Source organism: Mirounga leonina, unplaced genomic scaffold (genome assembly GCF_011800145.1).
Source record: "Mirounga leonina isolate KUSES-001 unplaced genomic scaffold, KU_Mleo_1.0 Mir_165, whole genome shotgun sequence".
NCBI classification, from domain to species: Eukaryota; Metazoa; Chordata; class Mammalia; order Carnivora; family Phocidae; genus Mirounga; species Mirounga leonina.
The window spans coordinates 81,799,839-81,818,057 of NW_023270415.1; the positions used below are offsets into that span (position 1 = coordinate 81,799,839).

Here is an 18,219-nt window from a genome sequence, read left to right on the forward strand (position 1 = left end):
GAGCGGGGCGCGGGGGCCCAGCCTTGCAGGGGGGCGGTGGGTAAGACAGATGGACAGACAGGAGGTAAAACGTAGTCAATTTTATTCTTCTTAAACCACAAAATAGAGTCTTTGGTTGTACAAACGTCACTAGTTACAGTCTTGCCAGCGGGTCCCAGCTGGGGAGGGGGCAGTTAGCGGCTGGAACTCCTGAAGGGTCTCTTTAAAATGCTAACACCCAGGTAAAAGACTCAGGGCAAGGGTGCTGGTGCAGCCGGCAGGGCCCCGCCCAGGTCGGGGGCGGCCCCCGGGGCCTCTAGGAGGGCACAGGGCCCAGGCCGCGGCGCCCGGGCCGCACGGGGCGGCGACTGCTGCACAGAGCCACGTCCTCAGCGCCCACAGCGCCGGGCGAGGGCCGGCCCAGGAGCACCATGGCCACCTCTCCGTCCTCCTCCTGCGGGCCTGGTGGGCGAGGCAGGGCACGCAGTGAGCGATTTGGGGGGCGGGACGGGCACCCTGGGTGCACCCTGAGGGCTGAGCCTGCCAACTCACCAGGGCTGGGAGATGGTTCCAGGGACCTCAGCTCCTCAGCAAAATCTGGGGACTGTGAGGGGGAGAAGAGTTAGGTCAGGACTGCACCCCAGGCCTGCCTGGAGCCGCCCCCAAGAGCCTGGGTGGGGGTCCCCGTGGCGCCCTGGCCAAGGACGGGAGCTGGCTGGGGAGGCCCCGCGCCCACGGAAGAGGACTCGAGACCGGCAGACAGAGAGGGACAGGCCCGGGTGGCGGGCACAGGAGCAAAGCTGAGCGCGGCTGGCCTGTGGGCGGGCCCGGTACCTGCATGTCAAAGACCGGTCTGGAAGAAGGGAGGGCTGCAAACACCCTGTAGTCAAACTTCCTCCCAGACAAGGCCTTGCAAGGACAGCGTGAGGGAGAAAGGCAGAGAGCGTGAAGAGGGGGAGGGAGGGGGAGTCTGGGGAGGGGTTCAGGGCAGGCGACAGCTGCTGGCTCCTCACCAGGCGTCCGGGGGAGGTGCTGGTCTGGGGCCCGAGGTCTGGGGGGACAAGAAGGGGGCGTTGGGAGAGGTCTGGGCCGTGGGGCGGGCCCCCCACCCCTGCCCGGCTACGGACCTTCCACGGGAGTGGGCGACGGGGTGGGCGCGGGCGAGGGGGCCTCGGCCAGCCGCTCCAGGGGCCCGCGCCTGCTCCGGCCCTCCTGGGACTTGCTGAGGACCATCTGCGCACGGAGAGCGTCCTGCTCCAGGGACTTCATCCTGCCGGCGACAGGGAGGTGGCGCTGGGCGGGCGGGCGGGCGCGGCAGCGGGGGTGGGATAGGCCTTCCCGGGCCCCCAGGGCCTCACCTGGCTGCCCTCCACAGTGCGCGCTTCTCGGCCTCCAGGGCGCGCCGCTCGGCAGGGGACAGAGCCCGATCAGGCAAGGACAACTCCGGGCTCTGAACGCGGAGTCGCTCCTGATGGCGCCGTTCGGCTTTGGCTGTGCGCACCGGGGCGCCGCCCCCAAGGGGCTGCGGGGACGAGGGGCTGAGCCTGGGGCGGGAGACAGGGCAGGAGGACCAGGTGGGTGGGGTGCCGCGGGCACGGGGACGCCCGGGAGACGTTCGGGGCTGCCGCTCACCCTGGGGCAGGGCCGGCCCAGGCTGGGGGCTCGGGTGGCTCCTCCTCCTCCTCCTCGGGGGCCTCCCCGTCCAGGTCCAGGGTGAGCCCGCTGTCCTCCGCCTCCCGCATCAGCTGCGTCCTCTTCTGCTGCAGCTTTCGGGCTGGGGTGGGGGTGGGGGGGTTAGGTGAGACCCTGGCCCAGGCCCTCCCCACCTGCCGCTCTGGCCACCTACCTTCCTCCTCCTGCATCTTCCGCAGGTCGTCGGCACCCACCAGTGACACGCGCTTGGGGGGGCCCTCGGCCTGGGGCACCTGCACCTCCAGTTCAAAGTACTTCTGCCGCTCGCGGAAAGACAGCTGCTCCGGCGAGGCCGTGGGCCCGGGTGCGGGGGGCTGTGGGAAGCGGGTCCTGAGGCCTGGCTCCTCTGGGCGCATGCCCCACGCGCATGCGCGGGAGAAGGGCGGGCGGCCCACCGCGTACCTGGGCAGGGGTGTCCTGCGGTGGGTGTGGGCCAGGTACAGCAGCGAAGGTCCTGTAGGCCTGCTTCACGTTGGCGGGCAGTGCGTCGGGGGAGGGTGGGGATGGGGGCTAGGGAGGGGGGCGCATGTGAGCCGGGGGAGGACAGCCTTCCTGGCTGCAGCCGCCACCCCCCCAGCTGTCCCCACCTGCTGCTCTGACTCCCGTGTCCTGTGGGTCTGAGCACTCACAAGGCGCGGATCCCCTCTATCCCTGGGGGCCACGGAGCCCCCCGGCCAGGCCCAAGCCAGTTTTCTCAGCAAAACGCAGGGGCAGAGACCAGAAAGAGGGATTGGGGTTCAGGTAAGGGGATGGGGGGATGGTGGAGGAAAGAGACCTGGAGCCAGGGGGGGTGGACGGGGTGGGTATCCAGGGGCACGGGGCCAACACTCGCCTGTCTGTCGTCTGCTGGGAAGGGGCAAAGGCTGGGAGCTGGCCCGTGCTTACCCCCTGCTGCAGCGCGGCGAGGGGGGGTGCCCATGGCCTGGCCCTCCCATGCAGCAGACCCGGGGAGCCTCAGCAGGACCAAGCTGGCCCCGAGGGACTCATACGCAAGCAGGCAGGTGGCGGTGACACATCCCTGACCACCCAGCTCTGTCTGCCCAGGGGCCACAGGGAGCCTCCCACCGCATCGCCGATCACCCCTGGCCAGGCAGGCGCTCCGGGCCGTGCCCTCAGTCAGGAGTGGCAGCTGGAGGGGAGCGGCTGTCCCGTGGCACCACCTCCCTGGAAGAGGGGGCGCTGCCCTCCACCCCCACCTGCTGGGCACTCACCTGCTGGCAGCTGGGGGAGCAGGGGCCCTCAGCCATCTTCCCTCCTGTCGCCCCAGACAGTACCTGCAGGGGTCAGGCAGTGCCGGGGGGAGGGTCAGGCAGGGCTGCGGCCCCACAAGGAGGCGTTCTGCTGCTCTGTTTCGCTGTCCGTGAGCAGCTCCCCCACCCCTGGCTACCCTCCCCGTGTACTCTGGAGCGGTGTGAGCCAGGGAGGCCCCAACTCTCACCTGCCACCCCACAGCTAGGCCCCCACCCCTCCTGGGGGCTTCCTACTCAGCTGCTCGTGGCTAAGGGGCGAAGGCCTACACTAAAGCCCCCAGCACAAACCGCCCCCCGCCCCGCGGAGCCCAGGCAGTGACCACTCGCCCTCCTGTAGGACTTCTGAGCTGCGGCCGGCTGGGCACAGCCTCGGGCAGGGCTGTTCATGGCTCTCGGGGGAGGGAGAGGCCCAACTCTCCGTCCTGCCCAGTGCCCGCCCCCCAGCTGTCAGCACTGGGCCACTGCGCAGCCCCCCCAGCCTCCATGGCTTCTCGAAGCTGTTCCAGGCTGTTCCTGCCCGATCCCATCAGGACCCCCAAAGGTTGCGGTGGCCTCGAGCTGCCTGTGCTCCCCACTCCCCAGCCTGCTCGGTGACTCTGAAGGGGAGGGGGGCTTCCCAGGAGCCCCGAGGACGAAGAGGGACCCGTATCAGGTCAGGACGCAGAGCTCCAGCGTGGGGGCCCACGGCCCCTGCAGACCCCGCCTGCAAGCTCCGTGCCCTGGGGTCTCAGTGATGAGCGGGGGCTCAGACGGGCAGGACGGAGCTAAGATGAGCAGATGGAGAGCAGGCCAGTGACTCGGACACTGACCCTGTGCGTGCCCCCAGCGCTGGGCACGGCGGCTAGAGTGCGGTAGTCCAGCTTGAGGCTCTCCAAGCTCTGGCCCTGGGGAGCAGAGTCCACACAGGGGAGGCGTGTCTGCACCTAAGCGGGGGGCCGGCAGATGCTGCCGAGAGCGGGCTGCAGCCACCTGCCCCCTGCACTGTGTCCACCCTGCGTCCTGCAGCACCCCAGCAGGGAGGAGGCAGCCAGAGCCCGGCACCCCGGGGCCCGAGTGTGAAGAGAAGCCCGGTGTGTAGGGCAGGGGCGCCCAGTCACTCACCACGGCCTCTAGTCCCCACTGCGGGGTCTGTCCCGGCAGCTCCTTCTGCGGGCAGAGAGCACACCAGTCAGGGACCAGCAGCCTTGGGCTCCCCAGCCCCGCGGCCGCCGGCTGCAGGTGGTTCTGACCTTGCTGGAGCCCTCGGGGCTCAGCTCCCGGTCGATGGAGGAGATGCTCTCCAGGCTGTTCCGGCGGCCGAGGCCTGCCGCAAAGGGGTTGGCAATGACGCCTGGGGACACCTGAGGAGAGGAGCAGGCTGAGGGCAGGGCCCCCCGGTCTCCAACGTCCCCTCCAAAGGTAGGCTGGAGCCCCAGCTGAGGACCTGCCAGCGACCCACACAGCCAAGGCGGCCTCTGGGGTGGGGAGGCCTGTGACCGCGCCGCTGGCCACGCAGGCTAGCCAAGGTCATGGATGCACATCATGGGCGTCGGGGCCATTCTGACACGTGGCGGGAGGCAGGGGAGGTCGACTGTGGACACTGAGCCGCGGGGTGCCTGGTGGCTGTTTCTGGAATCTGCAGTGCGAGCACCCAGAAAGGACTCTGAAATAAAGGCCACAATGCAGGAGAGACCCAGCGGCTCCGAGCAAGGGAGAGCCCGCTGCCTGGTGGCCGGGACCCGGTGGGCAGGGCGGGGGACAGAGGGCAAGAGCGTGTGGCCATGAACTGTGCCTTGACCACAGACTCGGAGGGTGAACACAGACGGAAACACAGAATGGCTCTCTCCAACCTCACGAGAGATGAGGGGGATAGCTTGGCCTTGACCGACAGCAGGAACCAGAGTGGGGGCGGCATGGGAGCCCCCCCAAATGAACGGCCCCACTGATGGGGGGCGGCTGTCGGTGTGGCCGAAACACAAACCCAGTGCAGCCGCCGTTCAGAAAGGCCAAGTGAGAGAATGAATGAGGGGAGGGAGCGGGGTAGCAGCCCCCCGGAAAGCAAGGACAGGAGGGGTCCCCTGCAGGGAAGAGGGAGCTCAAGGCTGGAAGCACGGAGCAGACACGGGGACGCTGTCACGACAAATGGTGCCGCTCACAAGGTGGGTACGACGACCGTGAGCTGTGGACAAAGACCCTAGAGATGTGGGCTCGGCAGGGACACGCAGGAGGCCCAACCAGCACTGGGATTCTGACAAAAGTAGAAGATATAGCGAGAGACACTAAGGACCCCACCTTCCCGACTTCTGGAATGCCCCAGAGAGGTGGGGCCCTCAGACCAGGGAGGACGGCAGACCACGGCGGGGCCGAGCAGGCAGCATGCGAGGCAAGGCCGCCGCCTGGTTCCTCTCGCCAGAGAAGGCCACGCGCACAGGGAAGGGCTGCCCCGTGGGGCAGGACATGAACGCATGCTTTTCCGCAGTTGGAGACACTCACGCGCCAGCCATGAGACGTCCCGAGGCCGTGAGCACACCCAGGGCCCAGGTCTTGGCTTCTAAATACCACCTTCCGCTAAAAGGAACCAGTGCTCCTTGGAGAAGCAGGACGCAGGGCTGGGCGGGAGAGCACGGGGCGAGCGCAGGGTGTCAGGTGCCAGGAAGGAGGCTGCTCACGGGACGCTGAGCCACGTTAGAAGGGCCGGCCGGAAGCCGGGTCCGGGGCACAAAACCAGCAGCCACAGCGACAAACCGCCACCCATGAAAGAACGCAGAGGCCGGAGAGGGGCAGTAACAGCAACGGGGGAGCCCCACCACGGGGAAGGAAGCCTCGCCCTAGCAGCGCAGAGCCAACGGATGAATGCGGAAGGAGCCACGAATAGAACATGGCTGTGGCCCACGCGCGGGACTGATGCAGCAAACAGCACGGTGCTAGCGCTGGCGGGTGGGGACGTGCCCAGGAATGGGACGAACACTCTCGAAGTACCCCCACAAAACACATACTACTTCCAAAGGGGAAAGAGCCACTTTGGGGTGGGGCAACCCAGGGACAGCCCTATGGAGGCCGTCGGCAACGGGCCGCACCGCCATCTGTGTGGCGGGTCAGCAGCCCTGGGACACTCTGCACGAGGTCAGGGTCGGGGACACTGGGGAGATGGGGCGGCCAGACGCCTGTGCACCCCTGGAGCGAGCCCTGTCCTATGAAGGACATCGTGGGTCAGCTGGAGAGTTGGAGAGCCGCGCACGGGGCCTCTGAGCGAGACATTCTATGGCCTGTCCTTGCCACTTTTTTCCAGGTTTAAAATTACTTCACGTATTTGCTTGTATTTTGCACAAAGAAATAATGGGGACACCTGGGTGGCTCAGTTAGAGGAACCTGCGATTCTTGATCTCGGGGTCATGAGTTCAAGCCCCATGTTGGCCATGGAGCCTACTTACAAAATAACAGTACGAACTCACAGCTTCTCTCTAGAAACATCCACAGCCCAGGCTCCAAGTGCTGCCCGGCCCGACTGGGCTCTCAGGGCCAGGGGTCCCTGGAAACGGCCGGCACCAGGGCAGGAAACAGCTGGATACCCGCTCACTCCAGAGAGCAAGGAAGCTGTCGAGTGACAGGTGTCCCACCGGGCAGACAGCCGCACACCCAACAAGGGCACAGCGTGGCCACAAACATCAACAACATACGGACCCGTGAATTCAGCAAGAAAAAAACACTCCAGCTGCCATCTCCGGAGATCTCCAAGACCCCAGCTTGTTCCTGAAAATGCGGACAAGATGAAGGGAAGGGAGCCTGGACGGCGTGGCTGGGGGGGCTCCTCCCTGCAGGCCGGTCTGCAGAAGGTGGGAGAGCGATGCACAGAGGACGGGCCGGAGCACCTCCCCCAGCGCGGGCAGTGAGGGAGGGCTGAAGGGGAAGGGGAGTGAGGACACGGCCCAAGCACCAGCTCTCTGGGGAAGCCAGTGGAAGATGCGCTTGGGCAAGTGTGAGCCGGAAGCCAGAAGGCTTAGATTTCTAAAGCCTCAGAGAAGCCATTCTTAAAAAGTAAAAGTGACAAAAACATTTGTATCCTATGAAACAAAAGGCTGATGCTCAGAAGGTGAAAGAGCACACGTCAGTTATGGCAGGACAGAGAGAGGAGTCCGAGCGCCCAGGCTGGCGGCCAGGGTGGGGGGCACGCAGGGTCACCCCAGGGCGCCTTCCTGCACAAACTCCCTAAAAGCCAAAGACGGGCTCCCAGGCTTGCTGGATGACGTGCTGGGAACCCCCAGACAGCCACCTGCGGGAGGAAGGCACACGTGACTCGGGGAGGGATCGCCAAGCACATCCAAGTGTGTGCACCCCCCCCGTAACTCAGTGGATGTTCGCACCCTTCGCCGCGCGGCTGTTTTTTTCTTTCTCTTCGAATAAAAGGCTTTAAAATCAGTAAACGTACTGATTGAAACACCTCTAAACGCACGGATGAAATAGATAAAAGGTAAAGGCTTCTCCGGACCACCCGGTCTAGCCGTAAGTCCTACGAGAAATTCCTCCCCGGAAACCACCAGGGTTCCCTTGAAGATGGAGGGAGATGTGGTCGTGGGCGTCTGGGCCGGAGCGAGGGGCGCGAGCGCAGGCTCCGTTCCCGTCGGCAGACGACACCCACCGAAGGACGAGCCCTCACTGGTAGTAAGTCACCAACCCAGAGACCCACCACGCACGGGCCGACCTGCGCTGACCACCCTGTCCCTCTGCAGGTGAGGAGTGTCAGTTACGCCCAGGGGCCCCAGGGACAGCAGTGGAGAAGGCGGGACAGCGTGGGGGCAGTGGGGGACAGCTGTCTGCTGAGGGGCTGCCGGGCCGGTCCGGAAGCTCCAGGCCCCTCCTGAGCAGAGGGGATGCCGAGGCTCAGAAGCCAGAGTCGCTCACTACGCGGGCCGGGCCGAGGGCCAGGCCTCTGGAGCCCAGTCCTGGTCCTGGCCGCCGGCCCTTGCTTTGGGGGGCCGGGCAGGACAGCTGGGCCCCCCACGTGCCCCACCGGGGCTTCTGCTCTGAGGTAGGGCCCGGGGAGCAAGCTGTCTGCTGAGGGGCTGCCGGCACGGGCTGGGGGGCCCGTGCGTGTCTGCAGATGCGGTCCTCAGGGGCCGCAGCCTCGCCGTGTGCCTGGCCCGGGGGCTGCCCCCCGCCCCACCCTGCAGGTGCCGCCCATCCGCCGGCTCCATCGTGCCCCGCTCTCGGGCACCGTCCCACCCGGGCACAGCCTGGCGCGGCCCGCAGCGCCCCACGCGCCGCCTCGCAGCGGCCTGGCCACACGCCCGGCCGGGCCGCGGGCCGCTGACGGGACAGGCACTGACCTCGGCGGGGACGGCGGTGCTGGAGTCAAAGCCGTCACACACGAGCACGGTGAGGGTGTCGCCGACGCCGCGGAGCATCCGCACGGCCTCGCCGTGTGTCAGGCCGAGCAGGCTCTGCTGGTTCACCTCCAGCAGCCGCAGCCCCACCCGCAGCCGGCCATCGCGCCCGGCCGCTCCCGTGGGGCTCACCTGCAGAGACCGGGGCCTGGAGCTTCCGGACCGGCCGGCATCCGGGCCCTCACCCCCCGAGAAACCCAGTGGGGCGGGTCTGGCCGAGGAGGGGCCTCACCTTGGAGATGAAGATGCCCTCGTCTGTGGGATCACAGGGGTTCCCCGCGTGGCCCTTGGTGCCTCCTCGAATGCTGATGCCCAGCCTCTCCCCGGGGGCCTTCTGGATACAGAGCTCCCGCATGCCCGGGGGCGGGGGGTCCCTCCGCACGAGCAAGACCAGCTCCAGGCAGGGCCGAAGCAGGGCACTGACTGCCTCCTGGTGCGTGGCCTCCCGAATGTCCTGCCCGTTCACTGCCAGGATGCGGTCCCCAACCCGAAGGCCGCTGCGTGCAGCCAGGCCCCGTGGGAGCACCTGTCAGGAGAGGAGGATGTCCCACGGGCTGGAGGCCCTGCTGCCCCATGCCCGGGCTGGGCCCTCCTAGCACGGAGACGCCTGTGGGGCCTGCTCTACCTTGGAGATGAACACGCCAGGCTCCTGGATACCAAATGGGTGGCTGGAGTGATCGGAGCCCCCAACGATGCTGAGCCCCAGAGGGCCCCCGGCTCTCGGCAGGCAGATCTCCTGGGGATACCGAGGGGCTGGCTGGAATGAACCTCTTGGGAGCAGCAAAGGGGCGCCCCTCCAGCCCAGGGGGTGTACGAGCCCCAGGTGGGGGCAGTCAGGCTATTAGGGATGGCGGGGGGGAGGCGTCCCCGACACATCAGGACACACAAGCACACGAAAGACCACATGCAGACGCGGCGACCTATGAAACAGACCCCTAGGGGCCTGGCACCACAACGGAGGACGTGCGAGCACCTGTTTTCCTACCTGGAAGAACTGACGCCCCATACCTGAAACTTTACGGGGGGCGTGGGATCTTACCTCCACTGGGTACGGCCCCTCCAAAGCAGCAGCCAGCAGGCTAGAGGCCAGCCTCAGCGGCCCAGAGTCCCCAGGGGTGGCAGTGACCACGGCGGTGGTGGCTGCAATGGGGGGTGGGGGGGAGTGTGGCAGAGGGCTGGGGGGAAGGAGCCCCCCGGCCTCCCGCTCCAGCAGTAGGGCGATGGTGGGGGAAGCGGCGGTCAGCAGGGAGACGGCGTGGTCGTGCCTGGCCTCAGTCATGTCCACCCCGTTGATCTGCAAGAGTGTGGCCAGTCAGGGTGCCCTGTGGGGTGAGCGGAGCGGATGGGGCAGTGAGCAGGCCCCGCTACCCCCACTCACCGAGAGGACACGGTCGCCAACCTGCAGAGTGCCCGCCCGCTGGGCGGCGCCCCCCTCCGCGATGCGGGAGATGAAGATGCCCTGCAGGGGGGGGGGCAGAGAGCCAGGGCCAGTGAGTCTAGTCCCTGTCCGGCCCCCCGGAAGCACGCCCCAGCCCCCCGCCGCACCCGCCTCACCCCATCGCCAGCCCGATAAGGCGTGGAGCCTTTCCCGCCGGCGATGCTGAAGCCCAGCCCCTTCTCGCTGCGCACAAGGCAGGCCACATGGCGCTGGCGGGGGGGCCCGGCGGGCTCCGGCGGGGGCAGGGGCAGGCGCAGGCCAGCTCCCCGCCGCTCCCGAGGGCTGTAGTCGTCCTCGGGCCGCAGAGGCGTGACGGTGACTGCATTCTCGGGCTCCACCATGCGCTCCCGCCACAGGCGCATCTGCACGGTGGTGCCGGCCCCCCGCAGCGCTTCCACAGCCTGGTGGTGCTCGGCGCTGTGCAGGGCCACGCCGTTCACCTGCGGAGCGGGACACCTGTCCGAACGGGGCCACGGCCACGCGAGGGCTCTGCGCATGCCGCCCGCCCCGCCCAGACGGGAGACAGGAGGAGCACGAGCCGCGGGCCTCCAGGCAGGCTAACCAGCCCCCAGACTGCGCGACCCCCGGGGGTGGGGGCGGGGCAGGACGCGAGCCAGGCTGACGGGAACACGGGGACGCCCTTCCTGCTGGTCCTCGCCTGGGTCCCCAGCCCTGCAATCCCCGCCATCTGTCCCTCATCGAAGCAGTCCACGACTGACGACGCCCAGGCTCGCTGGGCGTCTGACCCTGTGCCTCCACCCTGACGCGGCTCCATGAGGCTCCCTCCCCTCAGCTCTCCCTGCTGTCTGGGCCGCGGCGGCTCCCCCCTAGAAGCTGCGGTGCAGCCTCAGCCCTGTCTGGCCCGACAGCCTCTGTCCACGGCCCCCTCCAGGCCCCGCAGAAAGGGCCGGTGGCCCTCAGACTCCATCCTGGTGCATCAGTAATTAGCACAAGCACAGTCTCCCAGGAGCCCCCCGACACAGCTGCCGAGGCTCCAGGGCACGACTAACGCCCCCCCGCCCACCTTGCTGGAGGGCTGACCACCTCCCCAGGTGACCCTCTGCTCCCGACACAGCCAGGGCCGTGTGGAGCCCCAGACGCATCACTGACTCACCTCGAGGAGCTTGTCACCCACTCGGACGCCCGCCCGGGCTGCAGGGCCCTCCTCGGACACCCGAGAGATGAATATGCCCTGGAGAACGAGTGGGAGCTGAACAGAGAGAAAGGACAGAGGCCGTGGAGGGGCCCCCCTGTCCTGCTGGGGTAGCAACTGGGCAAGGCCTGGAAACGCCCTGCAAAGCCTGCAGAGACCCCAGGGCATGGGAAGAAGAGAACCGGGCCTGCGGCCAACTTGGGCTGCCTCACCGCTGCAAGTCCCACGTGCCGCGGAGCCCAAGGCCACAGGTCAAGCTCCTGGGACGATCTGCAACCCCAAACCCAATAGAGGCAATACGGGAGAGAAGGCAGAGTGCCAAGGAGAACTCTGGCACCCCCCACCGGCTCTAACTAAGCCGCCCGGGTCGGTCCTGGGCCAGCAGTCGCGGCCAGTCACCTGGGGGGGCAGGGAGCCCTGAGCCTGAGCACGTGCCCAGAACACAGTGGGCTGTGAGGTCCAAAGGGGCGTGGCACGGCAACCCTCAAAACCACAGAAGCCTCTTGGAGAAAAGGCGGGATGCGGGGGAGAGGGGTCCCCGAGGCGGCCGCAGCTCCTCACCTCGTCGTCCCCCTTATAGGGCGTGGAGCCCTTACCACCAGCGATGCTGATACCCAGGCCCCCCGTCTGCCGCACGATGGTGAGCGTCAGCTGGAAACAGAACAGACCCTCGCTGTCTGGGGGCTGCCTGTGGGCCTGGCAGGGCACGGGGAGGGCCTGGTCCCGTCCGGCGGCCTGGGCGGCCCCAGGCAGCACAGAGGGGCTGCACAGGGCAGGGCACACCTGCATGGAGGCCCGAGGCCCTGCCCCACCTGCAGATGCCGTCTCAACACCCCCGTCAAGACTGGCTGCCTCCCCCAGGCCCCAACTCCACGTCCGTCCGTCTGTGTCAAAGGGCCGGGAGGCCCCATCCCTGAGGAGGGGAGCAGAAGCTCTTATGGGGCAGGGGTCTGGCGAGCGGGGCGGGGGCAGGAGGCGCGAGAGCCCGCAGCCCAGGAAGCAAGGCCAGCAGCCCGGGACCCAGAGCACGAAGCAGAGAGCGAGTACAGACCTCTTCCTCCTCAATGCGTGCGGGCTCTATCAGCAGGTTATTGGCCTGGTCAAACGACACCCCCTGTTAGGACGGGACCAGCGAGGGCATGCAGGTGAGCCGCCGCCCGCCACCGCCTCACCCAGCCCCGCCAAGAGCAGAAAGGACAGGAACCACCACACCAAGCTCCCGCAGCCTGAGCACCAGCCCCTCCCGTCCAGTCTGGAAGTGTGGCCACACGGGGCAGCCTCAGCTGGTCGGGGGGCACCCCACAGCGGGCTGAGGCCGAGTCTGGCTGTCCTGGGCCCCTCAGCTGCCACAGCATCACGCCCGTGCTCAGGACAAAACCTCGACGTCAGATACACGTGGAGCGAGATGTCCCCAGGGAGCAGGCGGGACCTCTCGTGGGCCCCTGACGCCCACCTGACGGCCAGGGACAGGAGTCGCGTGAGGGTCCACAGTGGGCCCGAAGGCCAGCTCTGAGGAGGACCCGAGGAAGGAAGAGTCCAGGCAGTGATGCAGCCGCCAGACCCCGGGGCCCCAGTCTGAACCCAACCCAGGAGGACCCTGGAGTCAGCAGCCCTTGGGGGTGCCCTCCAACCCCCAGCCCCCGGCAGCCAGACCCGGGACATGGGCCCAGAGCCGCTGGGCGAGCCGCCGGAGGCCCCAGCACGGGCCGCGGCCTGACGAGGAGGGGCCAGGGCAGCCCGGCTCGAGCGGGTGTGTGAACAGAAACCCACCTTGATGGAGGGTGCGGACACCAGAGCCTCCTCCTTCTCCTCCTCAGCCACTGCCGCCTCCTCCTCGTCCTCCTCGGCCTCCTCCTCGTCCTCCTCGGCCTCCTCCTCCTCGGCCCGAGGAGCCCAGGGCGCGTGGGGGCCGTTGTGCCAGGCCGCGGGCCCCACGGGGCCCTCCCCGTCCGGCGGCGTTCCCTGCAGCAAAGCCACAACCGCCTCGGGCTGCGGCAGCTTGGAAATCTTGAAGTGCTTCTTATAGTGAGGGGTGTCCTTGCGAATGAGACGCTGTCGCCCGCCGGGCAGGGGCCAGGGTGCCGCGAGCTGCCCCTCCTCGCTCTCGCCGTCCTCCCCAGGGGGCAGCAGCAGCGTGTCCTCCGCGAAGCGCACCGTGGGCTGCGGGAAGCCGGGCGTGAGCACCGCGGCAGGGCCTGCCCCGCCCCCAAGGGGCCCGGCGCCCCAGGGGCGCCCGACACCGTGCTCGGGGCCCGGGAAGAGCCCGCAAGGGAACGTGTGGGGACGCACACGCTGGCAGAGGCCCAGCTGAGCTCCGGAGGGGAGAGCCCGCCCGGGAGGCCCAGCCGCATGCTGACTGGTCCTGCCCACACGTCTGCTCAGCCTCTGGCGCGAGCCTCACCTCCTCGTAAGTCTCCTCCGCAGCCTCCTCCTGGGTGTTGGCGGCGGCTTCCTGCTGGCTCAGCCCCTGTGTTTCGGCCAGCGGCCCCTCGGGTTCACCCTGGGAGGCTGTACCCGCGGACGGCTGCGAGTCCTCACTCAGGCCAGACCCGGTGCTCAGCCTCTTGTCCTGCGGCCGGGTGGGCAGGGGGTCAGTCTGCAGCGCCCCGGGCGGGCTCACCCCTGCACAGGTGGGGGCGGTCTGTCCCAGCCTCAACAGAGGCCGTGCAGAACCACAGTTCCGTGGCGCGGCCCCTCAAAGATCTTCCCCACACAACTGAAGAACAAGAACCAGACGAGCTCCCAGGAGAACAGCAGCCTGAGAAAGCCCCACGGCCCTGACGGGAGCACAGCTCTGCAAATGCAGCTTCGCAGGGTGGGGGGCCTGCCTTGCGTCTCCCCACAGGGGTCACCCTCAGGATCCCGAAGCTTCCCCTAGCCCTGAGGCTGCAGGCCTCTAAAGGAGCAGGACTGGGTTTGCACGCTCTGGTCCCAGCTCCCTACGCCGAAGACGATCCTGCCCCCACCACCCGCATGCGGACCCACGGGCCTCGATCTCCATCGCCTATGTCACCGGGAACGCAGCCGCGGCCGGCTCCCCCGCGCCCCTGCCCCGCACGCCCACGCCACACGCTCTCCCGCGGCCACCCCACAGCCCTTCGTGACACGGCCCTGCCCTGTGGAGAGCACAGCACGCTTGGCCCTGGACCCCTCCCCGCCTCCCCCCGGCCAGCCCGGGCCCCCAGAGCCCCACAGCCAGGATGACAAGACGCCCAGGGCTCCCGAGAGGTGCAAGCCTGCCGTGCGGGTTCCCACAGGCACCTCCTCCAGGGGTGAGGGCGGCCTGGACTCCGGCCGGCGGGCGTGGGCTTCGCCTCGGCGCTCCTCGACACCCCTCTTCATCACCTTCAGCTCGCTGGGGTGAGGCGTGGCCCGACGCTGCAGGCCCTGCAACATGCACGAGGGTGCAGGGTGGGGCAGGGCAGGGCAGGGGTCAGGGGAGGGCAGGGAGGAGGCAGCCCACCCAGGCAGCCCCCCGCCATACCCGCTTCTCAGCAGCAGCCCCGTCAGCATCATCGCCGCACGTGGGGACCTCCAGAAACTGGATGACGCTCACGCGGCTGGGCGGGGCCTCGCTCCAGCTCTCCGAAGGGCTGCCCTGCTGCCCTGGGGCCTCTAAGGAAACCGAAGGTCGGCGGGCCTGTCTGAGGCCGCACCCAGCCCGGCCCGCAGCCGCCGGTCGCGGACCTACCGAGGCTGGGCGGAGGTTGCTGCGGCAACAGGTAGCAGGTGAGCACCTTCTCGCCGGTCTGAGCGTCGTCCTCGGTCTGGAACCGGAGCATCGGCTGTGCCTGGTTCTCAGCCAGCCATAGGGCCTTGAGGTTGAGGTGGGTGAGCGCAAACGGCAGACTCTGCAGCCTGGCGGCCGGTGGGCACGGTCAGCTCAGCGGCGGCCGGTGGGCACGGTCCGCTCAGCGGGGGCCGGGCCGGGCGGCTGGGCACTCACCGGTTCCCGGCCACGTCCAGCACATGTAACTCAGCCGTGTGGGCGAGCTCCGGCGGCAGGGCGGCCAGGCGGTTGTCCCGCAAGGAGAGGACGCTGAGCGCCACGCAGCCTCCAATCTCCGGTGGCAGCACCTCTAGACGGTTCCGGTCTGCGTTGAGGTTGGTCAGCTTGGTCAGCTTCCCCAGAGAGCGGGGCAGAGCCTGGCCAGGAAGAGGGAGGGCCAGGGGTTGGCAGAAATCCGCTAGGGTTTGGAAGGAGAGGGGCACCCCTCAGGGCAGTCTCCAGCGCCCATGGGCATCGCCCCCGCCAACTGCTTCCTGCCAACATCTCTCCATCCAAGCAGACAGCCAGGCCCCACCACACAGCGGCCCCCCATCCTCGCTCCCCCGGGCCCGCCAGGCCGGGCCGTACCGTCAGCAGGTTCTCCGTGAGGATTAGCTCAGAGAGGTTCTCACAGTCGCCGATGGCCTCGGTCACCTCACAGAGCCGGTTCTGGTCCACCTTCAGGATGGACAGCTGCTTCAGCTGACCTGGGGTCGGGGAGACGTGGCGACAGGGCCGAGTGGGGTGGAGGGCCCGGCTGCCCACGCAGCACCCAGCTCCGAGAAGCCCCGCCCAAGCCCAGGGCAGCACTCCTCCCCGCCGCCTGCCCCGTCCTCCCCAGCCCCAGAGGGGACAGCTCTGCACACCCGCGTGCCCTGCCCCGTTCGCCGTCCACACCCTGCCACCACGAGACGCCTCGGCTCCTCAGGTGCAGCACCCAGTCACCCCTCACCCCAGCGTCCTTTCCCCTTCTCGGGGGCATCTCTCAGGGCCCAGATAGAGTCAGGGCCCTCCCCCAGGGCCCCCCTCTAGGCCGGGGTTCACCGCCAGCCACGCCCCTCCCAGCGCCCAGGCTGGGCCTGACCGATGCCATCAGGAAGCCGCTGCAGCAAGTTCTGGGACAGCAGCAGGTCGGTGAGCAGCAGGAGCCCGCCGAGCTCCGCGGGCAGCTCCTCCAGCCGGTTTTCCGACACGTCCAGGCATACCAAACGTCGCAGGTTCCCCAGCTCCTGAGGGTGGGCACAGAGGGTCAGGGGACGGCCGGGTGCCAGCCAAGGGCTGCCACGCCCTCACTCACCGGGGGCAGTGCTGACAACTGGTTCCGGTCCAACCACAGCTCACGGAGGTTGGGCAGCGCCCCGAGGGTATCAGGCTGCAGCAACAGATGGGGACAGAGCGGCAGGCTCAGAGGAACAGCCCGAGGTTCACCTGCCCCCCTGGCCCACGACGGCCCCGCCTTCTCCATACCAGTACTTCCAGCTCGTTGCCTCCCAGATCCAGCTGTTCCAGCTTGACCAGGAAGGACAGAGACCTACAGAACAAACAGCAGGTTCTGCTGTGGTCGCGTGGCCCAAGGCCCCCTAGGCCCGCGGCTCAAGCAAGTGCTGGAGAAAGACCCGCGCCCACTCACGCAGGCAAGGACTTGAGCAGGTTCTCCCGGAGCTCTAGGGTCACCAGGTTGGCGAGGCTGAAAGAGAGATCAGGGTGGGGAGTGATGGAAGCAGGGACAGTGGGGAGAGAGGGAGAAGTGGGGCTGAGCCGAGTACCCCTGCCCTGGAGGGCACGCACTTGCCCACATCCCCGGGCAGCGCCTGCAGGGACACGTCATTCAGCGCCAGATGGGCCAGGCTGCGCAGCTGAGTGAAGCCTTCGGGGAGCCTGCGCCAGAGAAAGAGGGACCTCAGGTGTCCAGAACAGGGCTGTGGAAGCCCCCACGCCCGCTACTGCCCCCCACCACGGCCACCACCCACCTAGACAAGGGGTTCCCACTGAAGTCTGCGATCTCCAGAGCCTTGCAGAACTTGATGCTCTCCGGGATCTCGGGGATGTCTGTGACAGGAGAGGGGTCACCGTGGAGACACACCCAGAGTCCCCAAAAGCTCAAAGCCCTTCCTGCCACCCGTAAGCTCCACCCCAGCCCTGCGCTGGGCTCCGCACCGTTCCGGGACACGTCCAGCTCCACCAGCTGCATAAAATTGGCCACCTCGGGGGGCAACCGCTGAATCTCGTTGTCACTCAGGCCCAGCTTGCGCAGGTTCAGCAGCCGAAAGAAGGGCTGTGGGCAGGGAGTGGGGTCAGGGGATGACAGACCCTGTAAGAGAGAGCCCCTCCAGAGCAGACACGAATTCACAAGTCACAGACCCCGTGGGCCTCTGCCTGCTCCAGGCCACGCAGGAACCCAGGGTCCTGCCTCATCACCCCCGTCGGCAGCAAAAAAAAAGGAGAGACCATCGTGTACCCACACCTGGCTGCACTTCTAACTTCCTAACTTCTGCCATCTGGTGCCTTGACATCACCTCAGACGCCTTCCCTGCCGCCATCTTCCCATAGGACGGACCTCACATGCCCAAAAGTCATCTGCTCCGAGCTGGGCGGTTCTCCGTTCCTTTCCCTGGGTGCTCCCGCAAGACTCCACTCGCCACCTGCAGCACCTCTTCTACCCACCCAGGAAGGGAGCCTGCCAGGGCCCACAGTGCTTTCTGCCACGGCACCCAACCACCCCGGCCCAAGTCTGCGGCAAGAACTTGACAGCTAGCTACAAAAAACCGCAAAAAACTCGACAAAAGCAGTGAAGCCCCACAAGCACAAGCAGCTCTGAAGGCTCCTGGAAACGGCGGGGGACAGAGCCCTCCCATCCAAGCCCAGGACGGGGGGCGGCACGCAGCCCCCAAGCCCTGGGCCGCTCGGCACCCTGTCTCCGGAAAGGAAATCCTTTTATGAGCTGCCTTCTTCACCTCTTCTCCGGAGCGGCCTTAGCAGGAAAGCAGCGGGCCAGGAGGCGCGACCGCAGGGAGAGCTGGAGAGCCTGCAGCCCTCAGAGCTACCAGGGCCAAGGACCTCTCCGAGGGCTCGCCCGCCCACCTCAGCCCGCGGAGCGGAGCAGGCCGAGGCGAGGGCCGGGCTCCCCGCCTCCGGAGCAGCCCAGCAGGTGGGCGTCCACCTGCCAGACCAGGCTCCCCTCGCCCTGCGTCCACCCCGGCCCACCTACCACGGCCGCGGCTCTCGCCCCACCGCAGCCCTCCTGGGCTGCGCCCGGCCCGCCACTCCCAGCGCGCACCTGATGAGCACCGCCACCTGGCGCCGGCACCCGAGATCGCTGGGGAGGGTGGGGCCGGCCGAGCCCGCCGCCCGCCGCCCGCCGCCCGGCGCCCAGGCGCGGACGGCCGCTCACCTTGGGCAGCTCGCGCAGCTGGTTGGCGTCGAGGAGCAGCTCCTCCAGGCTGCGGCTGTAGCGGTAGATCTCCTCGGGCACGGCCTGCAGCGAGCAGTGCCGCTTGTCCACCGACTCCACGTGCCGGTTGCAGCGCCACAGCGGGATGCACTTGAGCATGGTGCGGGCGGGCGGGCGGGCGGGCGCG

The 18,219-nt window shown here is 68.0% G+C and overlaps 1 protein-coding gene across 8 annotated transcripts; it reads right to left on the minus strand.

The window, feature by feature from the left end:
• Positions 1–65: 65 nt before the first annotated feature.
• On the minus strand, positions 66–18,200 carry SCRIB (scribble planar cell polarity protein). Of its 8 annotated transcripts, none has more exons than XM_035012092.1 (37): positions 18,033–18,200; positions 16,799–16,916; positions 16,612–16,690; positions 16,430–16,519; positions 16,272–16,328; positions 16,109–16,172; positions 15,939–16,013; positions 15,726–15,870; positions 15,230–15,348; positions 14,819–15,018; positions 14,564–14,730; positions 14,357–14,487; positions 14,134–14,259; positions 13,274–13,441; positions 12,643–13,032; positions 11,924–11,968; positions 11,434–11,523; positions 10,834–10,911; positions 9,836–10,159; positions 9,660–9,740; positions 9,321–9,575; positions 8,907–9,017; positions 8,514–8,807; positions 8,225–8,413; positions 4,151–4,261; positions 4,023–4,067; positions 3,731–3,844; positions 2,883–2,945; positions 2,074–2,181; positions 1,826–1,985; positions 1,612–1,753; positions 1,338–1,523; positions 1,107–1,249; positions 993–1,030; positions 814–888; positions 532–583; positions 66–441 (listed from the first exon to the last, which is right to left on the minus strand). In XM_035012092.1, exons 1-37 carry the CDS (start codon positions 18,189–18,191, stop codon positions 296–298), a joined length of 4,938 nt encoding a protein of 1,645 aa, XP_034867983.1. In that variant the 5' UTR covers positions 18,192–18,200; the 3' UTR covers positions 66–295. The 8 variants fall into 8 exon arrangements, with proteins under 8 accessions (XP_034867983.1, XP_034867985.1, XP_034867982.1 ...); XM_035012094.1 differs by having other exon boundaries at positions 3,731–3,805; positions 11,924–11,986; XM_035012091.1 differs by having other exon boundaries at positions 11,924–11,986.
• Between the last annotated feature and the right edge of the window lie 19 nt (positions 18,201–18,219).

What these genes read in the sequence shown, in the direction of transcription:
- SCRIB (XM_035012091.1), bottom strand. Translation starts at nt 18,191, where the DNA reads ATGCTCAAGTGCATCCCGCTGTGGCGCTGCAACCGGCACGTGGAGTCG. An exon ending in TCACGGAGAACCTGCTGACG is followed by an intron (nt 15,019 to 15,229) that starts GTACGGCCCGGC and finishes CTTCCTGGCCAG; the next exon opens with GCTCTGCCCCGCTCTCTGGG. An exon ending in CGGAGGAGACTTACGAGGAG is followed by an intron (nt 13,033 to 13,273) that starts GTGAGGCTCGCG and finishes GGCTTCCCGCAG; the next exon opens with CCCACGGTGCGCTTCGCGGA.